Genomic DNA, 20,060 nt, shown 5'->3' with positions numbered 1-20,060 from the left:
AAACAGAAAGAAAGAATGAAAGGCCTCTGGCTCAGATTACCCTCCTGAGCTGAAACCATTATGTTTTCATGAGAGCAGAGAGCCATTACTCTGAATGACACAATTCAACTTGTGCAATTTACTTGGACGTGTGATAAATTTTCCATTCATAAATGTGAAACCCGCTGCACACTACGAAGGACGCTGCCTTTAAAACTCATCGCCTCCTGTTTCTCAAAGTACTTCTCAACAAAGCCTCGGCGTCCTCGACCCTCACGTCTGAATCTAATCAAATGGGAGAGACCTCTCATTTCCTTTTCATCCTGCTGTGTTATTGAGACAAAATGTCTTCTGTATTCATGAAGGGAGCCTTCATAACCCATCTCCCTGAGGCTTGATGAAATCTTTCTCCTCTTAAACTAGATGCGCCTCTTCTGCCTCGTGCAGACTTGCTCCTCCCCGTCTATTTATTTTCTTGCGTAAATCTGTAATTTAGTCTTCCGCCTCCGTGGCCTTTTCTGGTGAAGTGTTTTTGCACTAGCCTGAATGCTTTTTATCTGGGGGCGGGTAAAAAAAAGTCAAGCAGACTTTTCTATTTAACAGTGATGCTTTGTCTTGTAATTCATTTGGCCTGGGAAGCAGCTGTCATGGCCAATAACATCCCATAAGAGCTTCTAGATTGGATGAAAATGTCTGGGGTGTTCAAAGAGGAGAACTTTGGAGCACCTTATGAGACCTTTAACTGTTTAATCAGTGATCTCCATGGAAAATTGTGCTGAACCCCCTGCAGGTATGTCATGATCTTCTCATGCACTGAGGCTGTGGACACACGTCCTCAGAATAGCTCCAAATTGAGAGCATTGCACTTTAATGAGTCAATAAAAGCTCTAAAGTACCAGAGTCAGAGCCTTTTTTTTAATATAACAATTATATTCTAATGTGTTTTTGTGCTTGCACATGCACCTGTTGCTATCGTCTGTCTTCTTTTGTTTTTCCCCTTTCAGTGCTTCTTGACAGCACCACAGTGAGTGCCGAAAGGATAATGAAACAGAGCTCAGAGAGGTGAGTTATTGAGGATATCCTGAACTTCTCTGTCTGTAAATGCTTCTCTTTTTGCCACAGTTATCCGCTGTTAGCTGCTATTAGTGAAACATCCTTTGAAGTAGCTCAAAGAATGTTGGACTTGGACACTTAGTGAAGAACTCTTAAAACTGATCTGAGAATTTAATCAAACTGTTAATCCCAGGGAAAGTGTTGGTATATAACCAGCTGTTTTTGTTTAGCTGGCTTGTTGTCAGCTGTCTGGAGAGGGAGGGTCACATGTTTGATCTGCTGAAAACAATAAATGAGCATATCTGTGTTAAAAAGTCACAACTTGTTATCCAGATGTTGGTGGTCTCTTTTCTTCACATTTTCATTTCTTCAGCAAAGACGACCTCACATAATAAAACATGAGTATGAGCCTTCATATCTGGGGTCTGAGGTGACAGTACAAATCTAAAAGCCTCGTCCTTTGTACACTTAAAGAATTCATTGTTTATACCTACTGTGTATCACAGTTGTACATAACATTTTTGTACAAACACCCCATGACCATATGAGATCTGACCAAGCAACAACAAAACCTGACATCACAATGTTTTCATGCAATACATGACTTGGCATCTTGATAAGTGCTTATTTTCCACCTGAAAATTTGATTTGGAAGAATTGTTTAATGCATTCAGTACTCACCCTGCTCAGCCGGGACATGATGTACATTTACCAAAAGCATCATGAACTGAATACTGTTTTCCTGGTGAAAAATTTATTTCATTTATCATTTACACTAATTTAATCTACACAACGAAATGAATCAGAAGTTCCACATTAATCCTACCAGAAGGATTCAAATAAATTACCTTTCAGTTACAAAAGGAGGAAAAAAACAAAAAAAAACAAGGAAAAAAGGAAAAACAACCAACAATTTACTGTAAAAGAAAGAATAGACTTCAAAACTTTATTCAGCGGACACTACGCAGTAAAAAGGACTAAAATTTAATCCCCAAGAAGATGTTATGCACCTGTAGTGACAACCGGTTTAATGTGTTAGAAAAGTGAGTTTATTATCATTTGGGGGGATAAATGAGTTATGTACAGTTTGATCGTGTCATTGTGAATCATTGTGAGTGCTATTCACAGTTCTTTCATCAGCCTCTACTGAAACTGAAGTGTCAATAGCTACTTTCAAGTAACACGTTAGTCACATATAAACAGAATGACTTAAACGCACGGACAACATTAATCTAAAAAACATTGACAGCTAATGTCCAGATTAGGACTCCTCTGTGATTGGAGTGCATCCCGAGAAAAAACTGTTCTGGAAACTCGTCAGGAGTCGTTTCTTCTTCTTGAGGAAGCTGACTGTTGTTTTGTCCTCTTCATCATCGTTGTCCTCCTGCTCTTCCTCTGCCACATTCAAGTCTGTGGTGGTGTGTCCCATATCTCCGATTTCTTTTAGCACCTAAAATGGTAAATGAGCACAATACCGTTAGCTGGTTATGCAACATGCAAGACATAAACAGTCTAAGTATATACTCTCAATTTTAAGATTTTAAGTGTCAGGATGTTTAAAAAATGTCTTCTTATTTAAAAACAACCTCAGATGAACAACACCCAGTCATTTAACAAAGACAAAAAGAAATCCAGAAGCTGTTTGTGGAAAACTGCAAAAATGCATCCCATGATTCAACAGTTTATAGAATCACCTTTTTTCCTGAATGACCTTATTAGCCTCACACATTGTAGGCCCACTCCTTTTTTGCTGATATGCTGTGTTTGATTTTCTCCAAACGTGGTGTTGTGTATCATCATCAAACATCTCCACTTTGGTCTTGTCTGACCACAGGACATTGTTGCAGAAGTCCTGTGGTTTGTCCAGACAAAACTTTGTAAAGCTAAACTGTGCTGCCGTGTTCTCTTTAGAGAGAAGACACAAACAAACCACACTGTTTTTTGTTTTTTTTCTTCCTTTTCATTTAGCTGAAGCTGCTAGAGTATGAGGTAGCTCTTAGGTTTTTTAGTAGTTCCTCTGAGCACTGCACAGTCTGACCGTGGGATGGATTTGCTGGCACATCCACTCCTGAGAAGACTGGCAACTGCCTTGAATATTTTACAGGACTTCAGGTTGACCTTATGACCCTTTCCAGATTGATGGGCAGCAACAATTGTTCTCTAAGATCATTGATGACGTCTCTCCTGCGTGTGCTAGCAAACACCTGAATGACCAGAGCTGCAAACTGCCTAAACGTCTGCTTTCACAGAGGAGCTCTCACCTACTGATGATCCATTAATCAAATCAATTTGATTATCAGCACCTGGAAGCAACTTACACTCTTAATTCCTCTGGGTGCACTTTTCACAGAAAACTTCAGCATTTTGACTTTGCTAAAAAAAAAAAAAACAATCACAGGGTGCAGTATCTCATGTGTTCATCTCTCGTTGTACTTAAATCATTTAGACCCTCTCAAGGATCAGACACCCCCCCCCTTGTTATCTTGATACTTAAAACCTTAGAACTGATGATTTATACAACTGTAGCAGTTTTTTCTCACTGCAGTTCTATATTTCTACATAGCAGAATTGCCTCATTGAATGAGAATACTAATGTTAACTAATGTAACTGAGAAATATGTTCACATTGACTCATGCGCAGCCTTTGTACAAAGTCCTCTGCATGCCAGTCAACTCTTCTTCTTACCTTTTTTGTGGGAGTGCAAGACGGCGGCTTGAAGAACGTATTGTTGCCTGGGCTGGAATCCTGAAGAGATGGCGAGTCTCGGGAAGCGCTTTCTGTGGAGCTTGCATCCTGAAATGATGAACAGTCCCAAATTCAGAACAATGCTCACTGATAGAAATATGCTGGCCAGTGAAAGCCAGATCTGACTAGGGCTGTGCAATACAACCAAAATCTCATATCCCGATATAAGAATTCTATCGTCCGGATAACGATATAAATCACAAAAATGTAACATTTTCTGTAAATTCTGTGAATCTCGGGCAGCTCGACTTGTGGGAAGTGTTTCTAGCTGCGCGTCATGTAGCTGGAGTCAAGTATTTTAACAGATGCATGAAACTATACATTTTTAGACATAAGTTGTAACGGCCGCCGTTTTCTTTGTGAGTATTTATTACATGGCGTGCTGCGGGGAAAAGCCTGTTCTAACGTTTGAGTCTAAGGTTTATTTTTTAGCACCTGGCGGCTCTTTTTTACTTCTCATCCGTAAATAATCTGCTCTTTCACGTGATTCAGTTTATTTTGAAAAGTCCCAACAGGATCTTGAGCTTTATTGTGAAAGGTTTATGTGGAAAATAAACAAGTGGACACGTGATGGTGTTACTGTCGCTGTTGCTAACCACAACGCATAAAAACAGGCGCTTGTCCATCCGTAGTGTGGTTATATTAAATATAAGAGAAAGAGAGAACTTCAAGAAATTAATATAGCCACTACAGTGACCATCAAAACGATGAAAAAATATTGCCGTAAACAGTTTATTTTACGACACCATGAAACAAACGATAGTGTAAAATGAAATGTTTTTAGACGTTTCATTTATATCGTCGTTTTTATATCGTCATCCGATATCATTATATCGAACAGCCCTAGATCTGACTACACAGAAACGCACCTCTTAGGCTAACATTCACTTCAGTTCTGAGTCTTATTTTCACTTCTTTCTATTATGAAACATGTTTATTGTATAATACACACTATAAAAATCCATCCCAGAAGGGTGCAGGAAAGGGCCTGAAATTAAACTGACAACCAAACACTGTGGGGATCCAGTTTTGCTCTTTCCCTGCATTAAAAAAATACATGTTGTTTCTAGTAAATCAGGCCAGACTTTAGTATATGATCTCTAAACTCTTTGTGATGCAATTAATGAGTAAAAATGGAGCCCTGCAGCGTATGAGCTGTTATTCTCTTCTAAAGTAGTTAGTAAAAGTTCATTTTAAGCACATTTTCACACATGAGACTGGTGTGAAATCTGATTCTTATATATTTCTACCCCAAAAGCTAAGAGTGACTGCTGTGCTTGTGCAGCTCTAAATCTGCACGGAAATCTTATATCTACACCAACAACCTATTATGTGTCCCAAATTAAGAACAGAGAGCAAGAATGAAGAAACCTACCTCAGCGGGCACCTGGTTATCCATATTTCGACATTTCTCGTGATCACATTGGCAGTTCTCCCCACATGTCATCTTCCCTTTGCGGCACCTGCACTGCTTGTTGCTGCAGCGACCTTTACACGCACACTAAAGGAAGAGAAACCAGGTTCATAGGCCTTCTATCCTGATGCAAACACAGTTTCATTTCTGTTTTGGTCTGAAATATGTGAAATTTTCAAAGAAATAACATGATGCCGATTTGATAAGGTGCACATGATTTGTTTCCTCTTCTTCTGATCTTTCAAAGATCACCGTGGACAGTCTGTTTCTATAAGATCAAGGAGTTCAATTCAAAAAGAAAAAAAAGTGCCAGACTCCTCTACCCGTCTTACCCCGGTTTGTTTCGGTTTCTTTGACACTCTGCGTCCTCTCTCCTTTTTCTCAGGTCGCCACTCTTCTGTTTCCTCCTCGTTTTCGTCCTCACTGGGTGACATCAGCTCTTCGATGTTGATGGTCGTATTCAGCTGCGCTTTAGCTGTGGTAAAGCGCCTTGATTTAGGCTACAAAGAAAGCTCCACGTTATGTTCAAATAATCATAAATTGAAGCTACTTCAAGTAAATCTGCAAAAAAAACGTACCTTTGGAGGGATGTACTCAAACGAGTCATCTGGGTTGTTTTCTTTGTTGGTTTTAGGCACAAGGATTTTCTTCTCACTTGCCAGGTGCACCAATGAGAGTTTCTGCAGACAGGGGTAGGTTTAGGTTCATCATATAACTTGTGAAGAGAATTGCAACACTTTTTTTTGCTTTTCACTATTCAAACCTGCACTGTGAAACTTATTTCATCCCTCTGGCAGTGAGTGTGATTACACAAATGCTTTTTTTTTTTTATGACCGGGTTTCTTTTCATCTAGGCAAACACTTTTTTCAGCATTTCCAGCATACAGGTAGTAGCTGTAGTCTATTCTGTCTCCACTGCAGCACTTAGCTCCCTCCTCAATAACAATCAAAGACTAGTATGATGCAAAATATGTAGAGATGGTGCGTAAGGACATAATCAGGATTGCATGAACTTCTTTACGGGGGACTTAAATAATTCAACTTAATTTTATTTATAAAACACCATAACAACAGTCGCCTCAACGCGCTTTATATTGTAAGGTAAAGACCCAACAATAGTAGAGAGAAAACCCAAACAATCAGACAATTCCCTTTTGAGCAAGCACTTGGCAACAGTGGGAAAGAAAAACTCCCTTTTTAACAGGAAGAAACCTCCGGCAGAACCAGGCTCAGGGAGGGGCGGGGCCATCTGCTGCGATTAATTGCTTTAAAAAATTAATAAGATAAAACACTCAGACTGCCATACTTAACTGGCTAAACAATTGGCTAGTCATGACAACAGAAATATGACGACATTGGAGGGGGAACAAAAAAAAAAAAAAAAAAAGCGCCATTACCCGTCTGTACTCTTCATTCTGCTCCACCAGTTTCTGGTTCTGCTCGCTTAATTCCCGTAGCTTTTCAAGCTCTTCCTCCTATAATGATATTACAACATAAGCTCTGGGAACAACTCTGCATTAATTATACTAAAACAAAGAAAGCTAAGGTTAATTCAACCACAAACAGCTGTAAAATCTGTGCAGACAAACCTGAACTTTGAGGCGCTGCAGGAGCTCCCTCTCCTTTGAACTCTCCTTGATGGTTTGGTTTGTTTCGTCTGAATCTTCACCGATAGGTTTGTTCTGGAGTTGGTTAAGGAGGTAAAGAACCTGAAGAAACAAGGAAGAAAGGTAAATATATGGAGCTGAGACAGGTCAATATTTTTAAGTCTAAAGTGAGCCCATGTATGAAGCACCTTCTCTTGATGCCTCTGCTCGAGTTCAACCAGCTGCTGCTGGTGCTCCATGTCCATGGTGGACATGACACTTCTTTCTTCAGCCAGCATCTTCCTTAAATCTTGTGCATTTGCCTTTTCCTGTGTCACCTCGCTCTCCAGCTTGGCATGGGCCGTTTTAGCAGAAACCAACTTAAAAAAGAAAAATATTAGATTTTCTTTTCTAAAACCAAACACCATTAAGTGATTTGACTATTGTACAATTAAACAATTCAGTTATGGTCATGGAATATATGCATGCATTCTTATTTCATTTTATTTACCTCTGACATCAGGACCTTGAGGGCACACTTGGACTCAGCTATACTGGTGATGCTGTCTATGCGTTGCTTAAAACGTCCCTCGCTGTCTGCAGCAAGAACTTTCTGCTGTAGGTCCGCTATCTGGGCATTCCTGTGAAGGTGCAAATCACTCTGCAGATCTTATAAAACCTTTAACGTGTAGCATATATGCACAAAACAAACACACACAGCATTTTAGTCCAAATAAAACATAGTTTCGTGGGCAGGATTTTGCTAATACAGCAGACCTTTTAGCTTGAGTACAGAACTTTTGGCCACAACTGCAACATGTGTGAAGGTTTGTTCTGGAAAAACAGCCTAAAAACAATGAAGATACCGACTGTGGCTGAGAAACCAAAGAGAACCAAGTTACTGGTTGTTGACAACATTTACATGACTGACCTTCACTATTTGCATGAACCAAGAAAAAGAAGTATATTAGACGTGTGTGAATTTATTGCAACATTAAAATGATAAAGTGACAGCTCACACATTTAAGTACAGTTATTACTAAAATTGCAACAACTGTACTTAAATGCAACATTAGATGTTTCCTTGCAGCTCTGAACCCTTGGTTTGTTGCAAGTTCGGCATAAACTGGACTACAAACTCATCTTTTGCTAAAAGCTTGAGAGGCTACTAAAGTAATAATAAATACTTCAAGGAAAAGTGAAAAAAAAACCCAAACAAACCCTGAAAGAATCAGTGAACAAATTCAGGTTGTTTTTTTTTTTGTTTTTTTTTTTTAAATCCGCTATTACTTATTACAGAGAGCATCTTAGAAATAGACAATAAAGTTATTTTACATACAAAGAAAAAAAAAAAAAGGCTGCTCAAAATAGTCATTAAATCACACAAACAGTTTGGACCACAGACAGTAAAAAATATGGATGTACTTTCAGGTTGGAAAAATTAAGCCGATTAAGCCGGCAAGTGCCGAAAACCTGCATTCTTTGTGAAGGCCATCAGATGGCGATAGTTGCAATTAGGCACATAGGCTTTTGGTTCCATAGATGTCTATGGGAAATCAGCTTTCTGACTTCACCTCTGTAAACACTTTGCTGCTAGGTTTATGGCCTCAGTCACTTACGACTTCTCAATCACAGGTCATTAGCCACTACAATGCTTTCAGACCCACCCCTCCTCGTCACTTTTGTAACCAAGATGACAGCAGCAGAAACGCTCATCGAAGAGGCCTCGAAACAGAGTTAGACCAATGAAACTTATCAAACCAATAGGAAACGTCATGGCAGCTAGGTATTTATATTGTCTGGTTTGGAGAGACTGAGGTGTCTTGTTTGGCTGGTTTTCATGACTCACCTGAGGCCAATTTCTGTCTCCAGGTTCTCCACCTGTTTCGTCAGAGGGGTTTCCAGCGCCCCCTGGCTCTCCAGTTCAGATATGATCAGTGTCCGACGCTGCATGGAGAGATGACATAAAGTAAATGATTTAACCACATTTCTCTGCATCCATGTCACTTTAATTATTTTATTTTATTTAAAAAAGAAAACACTTAATTAGATTTATAGACAAACTCTGCTTTAATGATCCCCAGAGCAATGTTTATAATTATAGCCAATCAGAGTTCACTGATAGATGATGGCTCTCTTACAGCCGTAGCAGAGATGTTTACAGAGTTACTGTTAAAACTATGAGTTAAGTTGGTTTTGCATGTAACTCATGTAAATAAGTCACTGTGAATGGATCCGAAATGGACACGATGAGCTGGAAAATAGCCACATCTAAATTGGATCTGGTCCTGATCCGGTTTGAATCTGTGGTTCACATCTGTTCAGATGAGTTCAGTCTTTGAATTTCACACATTGTACCCTTTCAAAATGTTGTTTAACATCATTTAAAGACTGAATCATTGAATGCTGCCTGCTGCTGTCCGCATTTAAAAGGTCACAAACATATTTAAGAATCATTCAGCCTCATCTGGAAGACCTCAACTGTGACAGACATTTTTCCATCATTGTGAGCGATTACAACACAACAAATGGTTGGTTATTAATCAGCGTGTTACAGGTCTAAACACTTACACAGATCTGTCTCTATCTAGAGAAACAGAGTTAGACAGAGACTAAAGATTTTATCCTGAACTGGTTATAAATATACAATGTAATGACAGCTGTCTCTGTCCTTCTATCATTCATTTATTATTCAACTGCTCATGTTACTTTAAAAACAACATCAAGCAAACAGCAAGCTAACGTATAGTTGAGATTTCAGCGTGTGTAAAAATGTAAACTTCTGTAGATTAATTGGCTCAACTCTGACCTTTGATAGTGACTTTGTGAATGAGGATATTAAACAGTGTCAGACAGCTGGTTCAGGTGTAGCCAGAGGGCAGAGTCAGAGAGAAACACCAAAGTTTGCAAAAGAAAGCCTGTCAAAGAGTCTGTTTCCACAGTAACCAGCTCACAGCTTAAACCCAGCATTTCCCTAATCCCAGGGTTAACAAACTCAGAGTTATTAGCCAAACCTGGCACTGAAACAGGGCCCTGCTGCATGTTTCATTTGGTGTAACAACTGTACAGATGTGTCAGCTCACCCTGATTTTGGGAGCCGGCCTCTCCCCAGCCTCCAGCTGCTGTTTGAGGTGGTTGATCTCCTGAGCCAAAACCTTCCTGTCCTCCAGAAGATCATTGAGATGGCGCCGGGCCTCCTCTGTGCTAACCATCACCTCCACCTCGTTGAGAAGCCATGTCTGATGACAGAAAAGGAAAACAGTTCATATTGTGAAACTTTAAGTCCGAGTTATCTCTAACACAAAATATTTGACCATTTCTCAAGAATCATATTTTTCTACCTTCACTCTCGCAGCTGCTCCCTCCATGCCTTTGTTCTGGGCATCTTTGCGCTTCTCTGCTACCTCACTTCTCTTCTGTAGAGCATCTTTTAATCTCTTGTTTGCAGCTGCAGCCTTTAAGCAAAAAAAAAAGAAAAAAAAGAGCACCTCATAAATAGCTACAAACCTTTTCCAGTGATTCTTCAACTCTATGAACACAAAAATTTCAAATGGTAAAAAACAAAAACTGTGCAACAGTGAAGGGCCACACCTCTTCGGTTTTACGACGCAGGATGTTGGCTTGTTTCTGAAAATCTCTCTCCAGTTTAAGCAGCTCATACTGGCGTTTACGATCCTGCGAAAAATACAAAATAAACGGATTACAGAAGTCAAAGAACCTACAGAATAAACAGGTTTTTGACAAGAAAAGGCTGGAGAGTGCAACAACTGAAATCATCCCTTTTATGTCTTCATAAGAGTCTTATCTCTGCTCACCTTCTCCTTCAGCTGCAGTACCTCCCTGTCCTTTTTGTTCTTCCACTGCCTGAATTTCTCAGAGTCCTCTCTCATCTGCCGCATTAGCTGTGTACGTTGGGTCTTCATAGCCTGTGAGGACACAGCGACATTTGAAACTTGTGTCTGTGGTTACTCATACACTTGAAAGAAAAACAAAGCTCAGAGTACACAGGATGACGCCATGTGACAAAAGGTTTCTGTACTGCATGCTCACAAAGTGCCAGAAGAGAAATATGTTACTTAACAAAGACAATAGATTACATCTATTACTGAGGCTGCTTGATGATCCAAAAATGACTCATCAGTTACGTGGTGGCTCTCATCACATTGACTTAATTAGTTTCTGACTATAAAAACAATATCTGAAAACTCTGCCAAAGATTTTCAATAGAAACAAAAACTATAATTGTCTAATATGGAGATACGACCACAGGCTCTCGTGTGTGATCTGCAGACAAATCAGCTGCAGGCGGCAGTTAACGATCCTTCCAAAGGTTCACAACTTGTGATCTTGCTACAATTTTAGCTTCCACTAGATAGAAAGAGAGCCTTTGTTCATCAAGACTTGTCATCATGGCTGAAGCCAAATAAACTGTTTGTGAGTTTGCGATTTTATGGAGGAAAAAGTAGGAAAAAAAAGCTGCTCTAAATAATAAGAAATATTTCTCCCATTAAAAATAGCCAAATCATTATAAACACACAGAAACGGCAAAGAAAGGGGTCAAATTTGAAAAAACAGGAAAAAAAAAAAAGAAAAAAAAAAGAGCTAAATATGACATAAAGCAATCTTTAAAAAAAAATAAATAAATAAAAAATCAACTGTCTTGTTTTCATAATCGCTTAAAGCCAAAAAGCACAATTAGAAATAACATTTAACTAATAGCCCAGCCCTACACCCCGCTTTTACAGGACTCAGTTTTAGATTAAGCATCTCAACTGTGGTTTATATCACAATTCCCAACTGTGTTGTTTTGTAAGCATGTCTCGTACTACAATTTAAAGATCAGTTTAAAAAACAAAACAAAACCCACGCAGCACAAAATATTCAACACACCATTAAAGGAAAATAAACCGTTACCTGTATTTCCTCCATGAGCTTGCTAACTTTCTGAACAGACGACTCTTTGAGTTTCAACAGTTTGGACTGCTCGAGAAGTTTCTTCTTCATGTCTACCAGCTGGCTCTCAAGCTCCTGCAGTCTCTTCCTCCGTTGTTCGCTGAGCCTGGACGAGGGTGGTGGATGTCAGGTCAAGTATAAGAACCTGCGCGTATATCACAACAAGCACCAAAACAAAGAAAGGGGTTTCCTACTTAGCCTGGTTGGTGTCTTTCTTTGCAGACTGAAGTGCCAAAACGAGTTCCTCTTTCTCCTTCTGCAGTGAATCCACAGCAGACTGTAGAGTTTGTACATTTTTCTGAAAGAGAGTCCGAAAGATTAAAATGTGTCTACCATTTCATGATATTTTGAAATATGGCTTACACGTATTTGCACTACACTTTGAGATCTGTGTATGTGACAGCCTCTACTAATAAAACCATTTGGAATTTGTTATTCAAGCAGAAATGTCTGCAAAGTTTAAAAATGCCAATAATAAACTGTAACTAGGCAGTCAGTAACACCTCTCTTAAACTTGTCTACTGTAGTGAGATGACAGTTAAGTGACTCTGTAATGCTTACCTGATGCTCAGATTGCATCGGCTCCAGCTGGCTGTCATTTTGGCACATTTTTTTAACAAATGCTTCTTTCAGGCTTAAGACTTTGTTAAGCTCAATCAGCTCCTTGGAGAGCTGGGCTTGCCGCAATGCATGATGCGCTGTGAAGGCCTCTGGGGAGTCCTTTAGGGCAGTGGCATCCTATTTGAAAAGTATTAGAGTTGGAAAACATCAAAAATTACATCTGGTTCAGACCGTCTTCAGTCAAATTAGTGTGGGCGAGACAAGAGAAATGTGATGCGCCGCTACTCGTGGAAGATACATTAAGAAAACAAAACTGAAAACATACTGATGGGGATTCCTCTGGTGAACATTTATTGCCATTCCCAGACACTTCAGGTAAATCCTCTCCTGCAGCCACTGCATCAATGGAGGCGGCGATGCCCGCACTCTCATTCTGACAAAGCAAACAAAGAGTAAACCATAATATTCAAATTTATTAGTGGAAAAATGGAAGAATTGCAAAATATAGTTTAATAACACAGCAGCAAAAGAAAGCTGTCATCACCTTTCGTTAACCCATTTCCCAAATCTCTCTATTTAAAAAAGAAGCACCAATTTACTCCATTATTACGTGACTTCTATTTCTTGGACTGGATTGTAATGTAAGAAGACATCCATACTTTGAGCTCCAAGATGATGTTTTGCAGATTCTTCATCACTTCAACATTCTCCTTGAGCTCCTGGTCCTCCAGCGTTTTCATCACTTTCTCCAGATCTACAGTACATCTGAAAAACCATCAAACATCAACGTGACTCAATGGATTTGTCGACAACAAGCTGAAATCCTGAGTCAAATTAAAAAATGAAACAGCTTTTTTGTAGGAACAGATTTCAGCACAGCTACTGTTAAAGCTTTTTTGAGACCTCTTCTAAAGCTTTGCGGGCTTTTTGCTTTTGCAAACTCACGCTGCATGGTGCTGCAGTTGCTCCAGCTTGCTTTGCAGTTTCTCATTTGCTTGCTCCGTCTACAAAATAAAGCAAACAGCATATAAAAACTATGATGATGCAAAACAGTGGAAATGTAAGAAAGAAACTAAGGTCAAAAGATCAGCTGTAAATGATTTTCAACTGTTTTTGTTCATGTCAAATTCAATCCTTTTGTTTTCATCAGCAGTAATATCTTCCTCTTTAGACAGGATTAACAGATGCTACTGTGACCAGACTCACCATAATGATCTTCTCAAACATGTGGGCCGTCTGTCCAGCTGCCTCACTCAGCTCTCTGCTCAGTTTATTGTTCTCATCCTGCAGAGTGCGGTTTCGTTCCAGCAGTTTAGTCACGTTCTCCGCGCTCTCTGACCTGCAACAGGGGCAACTATTATGGCCTTTTGCTGTATGGGTGATGTTTATCCTGGATGCATTTATTTGGTGTCCTATTTGGACCCTGAGGTTCACTGAGAAAGTTGTCTTACCCAGAGAGCACCGGAGCAACTCCTCCACGTGCATGGAGTAGCATCACCTGCAGCTCTTGGACCTACACCAGGGTACCATTGAAAACATTTGAAACATGCGTTAATCTTTTGCAAACTAAACCACTCAATGAAAAACTGCAACACTAGTAATTTGAGTGCTGATGATAATGAGGGCCACCACCCATTTTTGCACCTGTTGTTTCAAGCGGTTCATTTCTGCAGCTCTGGGGTCGATGTTGACAACTGGTTTATTTTTAATCTTGCGAGCTCTGTCAGCATATCGCAGCGTGTTGATGGTTTCCTCCATGTTGGAGTCTGCAGGACTGATGCAAGCAATCATCAAAGTGTGGCTGTTGCCTCCCAGAGAATCTGAGGACAAACACACATGTACATATGTAACCGTTAACAGGGGTGCAGTTAAGTTCTACAATGCATCGTTACCACTTTGAACACCCGCAGCTTTTCTCCCTCAAATAAATAAAAGCCTAAGCTTCGGGCTGTGCGATATGACCAAAATCTCATATCCCGATATTAAGACATCTATCGTCCGATAACGATATAAATCACAAAAATGTAACATTTTCTGTAAATTCTGTGAATCTCGGGCAGCTCGACTTGCGGGAAGTGTTTCCAGCTGGGCGTCATGGACCTAGAGTCGAGTGTTTTAACAGATCCATGAAACTATACATTTTTAGACATAGGTTGTAACGGCCGCCGTTTTCTTTGTGAGTATTTATTACACAGCGTGCTGCGGGGGAAAAGCCTGTTCTAACGTTTGAGTCTAAGGTTTATCTTTTTAGCACCTGACGGCTCTTTTTTGCTTCTCATCTGTAAATACTCTGCATCTTTCACGTGATTCAGTTTATTTTGAAAAGTCTAAATAGGATCTTGAGCTTTATTGTGAAAGGGTTATGTGGAAAATAAACAAGTGGACACGCCGTGGTTTTACTGTCGTTGTTGCCAACGACAACGTATAAAACAACCGCTTGTCTGTCTGTAGTGTGGTTATATTAAATATAAGAGAAAGAGAGAACTTTAAGAAATTAATATAGCCACTACAGTGACCATCAAAATGATCAAAAAAATATTGCCGCAAACAGTTTATTTTGCGACACCACGAAACAAACGATAGCGTAAAATGAAACGATAGACGTTTTTATATCGTCATCCGATATATATCGTTATATCGAACAGCCCTACCTAAGCTTAATGCGAATCCTGTTCAAGGAGTCTGAAGAGGTTTCAGTTTTTCATGGTAATGGAAGTGAAACAAGCAGGAAAAAAGACAATACCACATACTACAAGACAGGCATAATGTTTGTGTCTGTTGTAAGTAGAAGCGGACCTATGTGACAACATCTTATGATCATCTCAGCCATACAAGTTTTTCTGGAAGTAGAATGGCAGCCTCCACTTGCTGTTCAAACCTTGTTTGCAGAATGCAGCCATTCAGAACATAGCTGGCTTAAAGGCCTCATAGGGAAGGGACCTTAAAAGTCTTGTTTCAGACAGTGGAAGAATCGAGGAGTCACACCAAAGTCTGGTATAAGCTAAATAAGAATGATTTTAAATGGAATTATCTACTCCAGCAGAGTCCACAAATACAACTTTAAAGGAATCAGGACAAAATATATGACAAATTTAAAATGGTTTTCATAAAACTGGTTTTGCTACAGAATATAATGAGAAAAAGAAACACTAAAAAAAAAAAGGCAGCACATATCCAGTTTAACTCAAATAAATTCATGTTTGTGAATTATGAGTCTTATTTCTTGCATTTTTCTTCAAATGCAAGATTAAAGGCAAATAAAAGCACCACCAATCCTGGAGACCAGGCATCTAAGCCTTCTGAAAACCTTAATAAAACCCTGACTGACTTTGAAAGTCCTCACAGTGAGAATGTATCTATGTCTGACCTAATGACCATAATGTATCATCTGAACATCTAAATCAAAGCTTACCTTGCAGCAGGCGGGTGAGCTTAGAGTCTCTGTAAGGAACAAAGGTGTTTTTCTTGCTTTCATCCCCCAAAGCACTGATCACATTTCCCAAAGACAAAAGGCCACGATTGATGCTGATACCTGCACATAAATATGGACGGCATGAACAGAAGTACTGTTATTAAACACAAATGTAGCTTAATAAGTAACTTACACCTTACATAGCAGCACATGTCTCCGGGACAATCACACATTAAAGGCTTACAACTTTTAACTGATCTTGGTTACCTTCCTTTAAACGATCTCCTTCTGCTTTGGTTTTCTTTTGTCTCTCGGATCCAGCCAGATCCACAAGATGCAACTTTGAAACAACTGAATCGGCCCTGAAACAAAGGATTGTACAAATATTCAGACTGCAGTAGCCAAGAATTTGGAAATGCTGGTTGGGTGTTGTAGAATGGGGACGTGCACAGACACACTAACCCAGTTTAAGGGAAAATATTATAACAGCTTACAAAAAAGAAACCCTGTTAAATTCTGGGCCCACCTTCTGTGTAAAACAACAATTTAGCTGATACAATGTATCTGGAAAGTATTCACAGCGCTTCACTTGTTCCACCTTTTGTCATGTTACAGTCTTATTCCAACATGGATTAGATTCATTTTTCACCTCAAATTTCTACACACAAACACCTCGTAATGACGTTAAAAAACAAGAATATTTGCTGCTAGTTTTAGGTTGTGGTGGATTTTGTCAAGTTGCTTTTCTTAATCAAGGAAATAATCTGTGATCCTCCACTTTAGTTGCCTTCTGTGGTCCTTTTGGTGTTGCTGAGCTGGTGAGTGGATTAGTTTTTTTTTTTGAAGAATGGACTAGATTGTTGATTCAGCAACTCAGTACATTTTCTCTCTCTATGATGCATTCATTATGTTTTTATCAGGCTAATGGTGGCCTCCCTTGCTTGCACCAGCCTCTCATTGGACCTCTATTCAGAGTTTCAGTGAAAAACTAACAAATGCAAGTTCAACAATTGGAATCAACTCCAGATCTTTTATCTGCCTAATCGCTTATGAAATAATGAGGCAACAAGCAACACCCAGTCATGAAGCAGCTTGTCCAGTTTCTTTTTACACTTTGACAGTGGGGCATTATGTACAAAAACAACTTTAATTCCTAAGGAGTTCATAAAATTCTTTCATAAAACCCCTTGAAATAAAACCAAATGCCTCATGTTGAGGATTACATTTAAAAAACACTGTGGTGATGTACAAAGGCAAAATAACAAAACAGTGTCCAAAGCGGGTTCCAGTAAATCAAAAATTGACAATATAATAACAACCCAAGGCAAACAGTTTTTACTGGACAAATGTTAAATTAAAGCTATAAAATTTAGAGCAAATCTATAACAAATACCCATAACAGGAATATGAAAATGTACAGAATTCAAATGACTATGACAGTTTCCCTGTCACCTTGCATCTGAGCACTGTGAGTGTCTATATCAGAAAAAAAAAAATGTTTGCACAATTAGATGAAACATGTTTTATCAAGGAAAAAGGCAGCCAAACTGACTTATCTGTCCCTCTGCGCTGTTCCAGTGTGATGGTGAAGATAGCATGGGAACGTGAAGACGCAGCATTCATGGCTGTGGAGCCCACGGTACGAGCAGAGTTTCCAAGCTCCAGACAGCTCACCATCTCAGGGGCAGAAAATACCTGCTTCTCAGTTAAGCCGACAATCTGGAAAGCAGGACATTTTCAATGAATGTTAAAGTAAAGATGGAGAAAAATGCACGTATGTGGTTTAGGTGGGCTATGAAAAAAAATTGGATTTGCTTTTAACATACAAGTCACTCACCTTGATGCCTTCTTTAGGGTCTTCCCGAATGCTGATAGCAGGTTTGTCTTTGGGTGAACACAGCAAGTCCAATATTTCTTCATTATAAATCTACAATCAAAAGAAAACCTTAACTACTTTACTTTAAAGGGCTATTGTACATACACGCCACAGACCAAAAACATTCACCAACCTCCAGGTAAGACACTGCCAGACAGAATTCACAGTCTGTCCTTTGCTCCTTTTCTGCAAAGATGCACCTGATAACTCGAGGAATAACTCCAACGGATGGCTCATTTTCTTGAGCCGTTGTATATGTTCCGCCCATCGAAAAGGTCTTTCCAGATCCCGTCTGTCCATAGGCAAGAACTGTGGCATGGTAGCCTACAGTAACAATAACATCGCATGATGGATGGAGCATTATTAGCTGCAAAATTATTCAATAGATTTAAAAGAATACAAAAATGTATAAAAAGCTATTTTATTTTTCGAGCCCACATAATCACATCTCAGGAAGAAGATTAAATCTTAGACATTCTCTTAAAAAGCATCAAGTTAAAAGCTACCTTTGAAAAGCCCAGACAATAAAGGAGAAACCGCTGTACTGAAGACTTCTTCTTGTTCAGCAGTGGGCTCAAATACATAATCATAAGTGAATGCCTTCTCTGTGCCAACAATCACCTGAAACCAAACAAACATGCAGCAGTTTTTACACACAACATGCAATGTAAGTACAAAACTAAAACACCTGACAAACAAAAAAACACAAACAGACATACACACACACACAGTGTAGGTCTTTTTTGATATATTGTGAGGCATGCCTGTGAAAGAAAAGCAGTTGAGCACCTGTGGCTCCCCAGGGACGAAAGTGAGGCAGGACTGACATCCCTCGTTGATTTCTTTTGGTACTAGTGGGCGACATCTTAAGGCAACTCGCACCGGAATGACCTTCTCATCCTCGTTTGTCATGATGCAATATTCCAATGAATAACTGCAAAACAACAAAAAGAAGGGATTACCCAAAAAATATTGGCACTGATGTGATTAAAAAGGCATGTTATTATATATTTGTAGAACAAAGAGATGTTTAAAAAAACAACAACTTTATAATGTATACAAAATAAAACAGTGTTGAGTACTCAATATTAAGGCAGGTGGTGCAATGGGGAGTCCCTGTATGTTCAAATGTAAGATTTTCCTTTTGCTAGACAATTTGACAGACAAAAAAAACACGTACTAGAAATAAAATAGAAATCTCTTCTGCTAGTTTACGGTTGCACACTTTACTTGGCTGAGTGTCAAACATTTGTGCGGTTTTTGTTTTGTTTTTTTACAGAAGTGTGTTTATTTGTGAAAATGACTTAGTAAAACAATGGGTGGTGTAAGTATCTAAAGAATTGCTCCATAATTAACTTCCTATGTTGCGACTCGGTGATCCGTCTTTATTCACCACAGCTTTCAGCCCTTCTGGACATTAATCAGAACAAAACAGAGCTGTGCAATGACTCATGACTCCCTGTCCTAGTGGAAATCTACCATTTTCCACGGAGGGGGTTATATCTTTGACGGTAAATTTTTTACTATTTGTTTGGAGGACACAAACAGAAGCCATACTTTACGTCCACTCGGGAAATTCACACTTCATAGTTAGCGGTGCTACTTTTCCAGAACAGAAAGCACTACCAAAAATGCACCAAGATGACTGTTAATTAGCTCAGCTGACCGTAGCTAACTAGCGGGAGTTATCAGCAAACATTGACATTAACGTTACCTTCACACGTTTCCTCCAGAGCCAATGTTTAAGTATCGCGAAAACTGCATTCGTTGATTCTGCCTGATAGACGCTCTCAAAAGAATATTAAGTCTTAAATATCGCAAATTATTAAAGCTAACTTGCTCGACTTTTTCAATTTTGCTCAAGTACTTAGGTCCCTAAGAGGAGTTGTTACTGCCCGCCACTTTCAAACACTCAGCTCCGCCTCCTGTTTCTTCTTCTACTTGTAACTTTACTGCAGAATCAATGCAGAAACGCAACGCTACCGACCTCTACAGGATAAACGGAAGAGTACAGTGTTAGTACGTTGTTCTGTGTTATCCGTTTCACCCTTTCTCCTCAGTGTTTTTGAACTTGGAAATATACTTGAAGGTGCGATTAGTAAACGAAATACTTATTTAATATTTAAATAGCCATAATTAAAAGTAATTAACCACAGGCACAGTGAGGAGAGCACTAGAGTTTTACTGTCCAGGCAACACGAGACTCAGTAGCTAAAGCAGAGATGCCAGGATTAATAAACACAAATAAATAAATGAAAGAAAGAATGAAAGCCCAAGAGGGGACTATTTGTTTTTTTGTTTTTTCAAAAAAAGACAGGAGGAATATAAGGAGAGATGGGTGAGTGACATAACACCCCACTCGATGAAATGAGTTTTTCAGCCTACAATGGAGAAATGGGGGAGTGACTCTTGTCTTCTGGCTGGAAGAGAAAGGTCATTACGCTGGGAGCCAGAGGGGGAAAACAGCTGAGTCCAGATAA

At 39.3% G+C, this 20,060-nt stretch overlaps 1 protein-coding gene across 1 annotated transcript; it reads right to left on the bottom strand.

The window, feature by feature from the left end:
- Window positions 1-1,764: 1,764 nt before the first annotated feature.
- On the bottom strand, window positions 1,765-19,524 carry kif4 (kinesin family member 4). The gene is made up of 31 exons (XM_003450445.4): window positions 19,295-19,524; window positions 18,370-18,514; window positions 18,087-18,201; window positions 17,714-17,904; window positions 17,542-17,631; window positions 17,257-17,423; window positions 15,972-16,066; window positions 15,705-15,824; window positions 13,937-14,112; window positions 13,744-13,805; window positions 13,499-13,631; window positions 13,238-13,296; window positions 12,952-13,057; window positions 12,618-12,725; window positions 12,293-12,469; window positions 11,926-12,029; window positions 11,693-11,837; window positions 10,594-10,704; window positions 10,370-10,453; window positions 10,120-10,233; window positions 9,862-10,017; window positions 8,628-8,725; window positions 7,290-7,419; window positions 6,988-7,158; window positions 6,782-6,901; window positions 6,590-6,667; window positions 5,771-5,872; window positions 5,525-5,692; window positions 5,154-5,279; window positions 3,719-3,826; window positions 1,765-2,482 (listed from the first exon to the last, which is right to left on the bottom strand). Exons 2-31 carry the CDS (start codon window positions 18,490-18,492, stop codon window positions 2,294-2,296), a joined length of 3,726 nt encoding a protein of 1,241 aa, XP_003450493.1. The 5' UTR covers window positions 18,493-18,514; window positions 19,295-19,524; the 3' UTR covers window positions 1,765-2,293.
- Window positions 19,525-20,060: the final 536 nt, after the last annotated feature.

Source organism: Oreochromis niloticus, linkage group LG10, assembly GCF_001858045.2.
Source record: "Oreochromis niloticus isolate F11D_XX linkage group LG10, O_niloticus_UMD_NMBU, whole genome shotgun sequence".
NCBI lineage: Eukaryota > Metazoa > Chordata > Actinopteri > Cichliformes > Cichlidae > Oreochromis > Oreochromis niloticus.
Note: the sequence above shows the minus strand (reverse complement) of the source record. Positions and strands in the feature narration are given on the sequence as shown.

Bases quoted from the DNA above. Each gene is read 5' to 3' on its own strand.
- kif4 (XM_003450445.4), bottom strand. From the start codon at position 18,492: ATGACAAACGAGGATGAGAAGGTCATTCCGGTGCGAGTTGCCTTAAGA. The intron at 18,202-18,369 runs GTGCTCAACTGC...GTTTGGTTTCAG, and splicing joins TCGTCCCTGGGGAGCCACAG to GTGATTGTTGGCACAGAGAA. The intron at 8,726-9,861 runs GTGAGCTGACAC...CTCTCCATGCAG, and splicing joins GGCCGGCTCCCAAAATCAGG to CGTCGGACACTGATCATATC.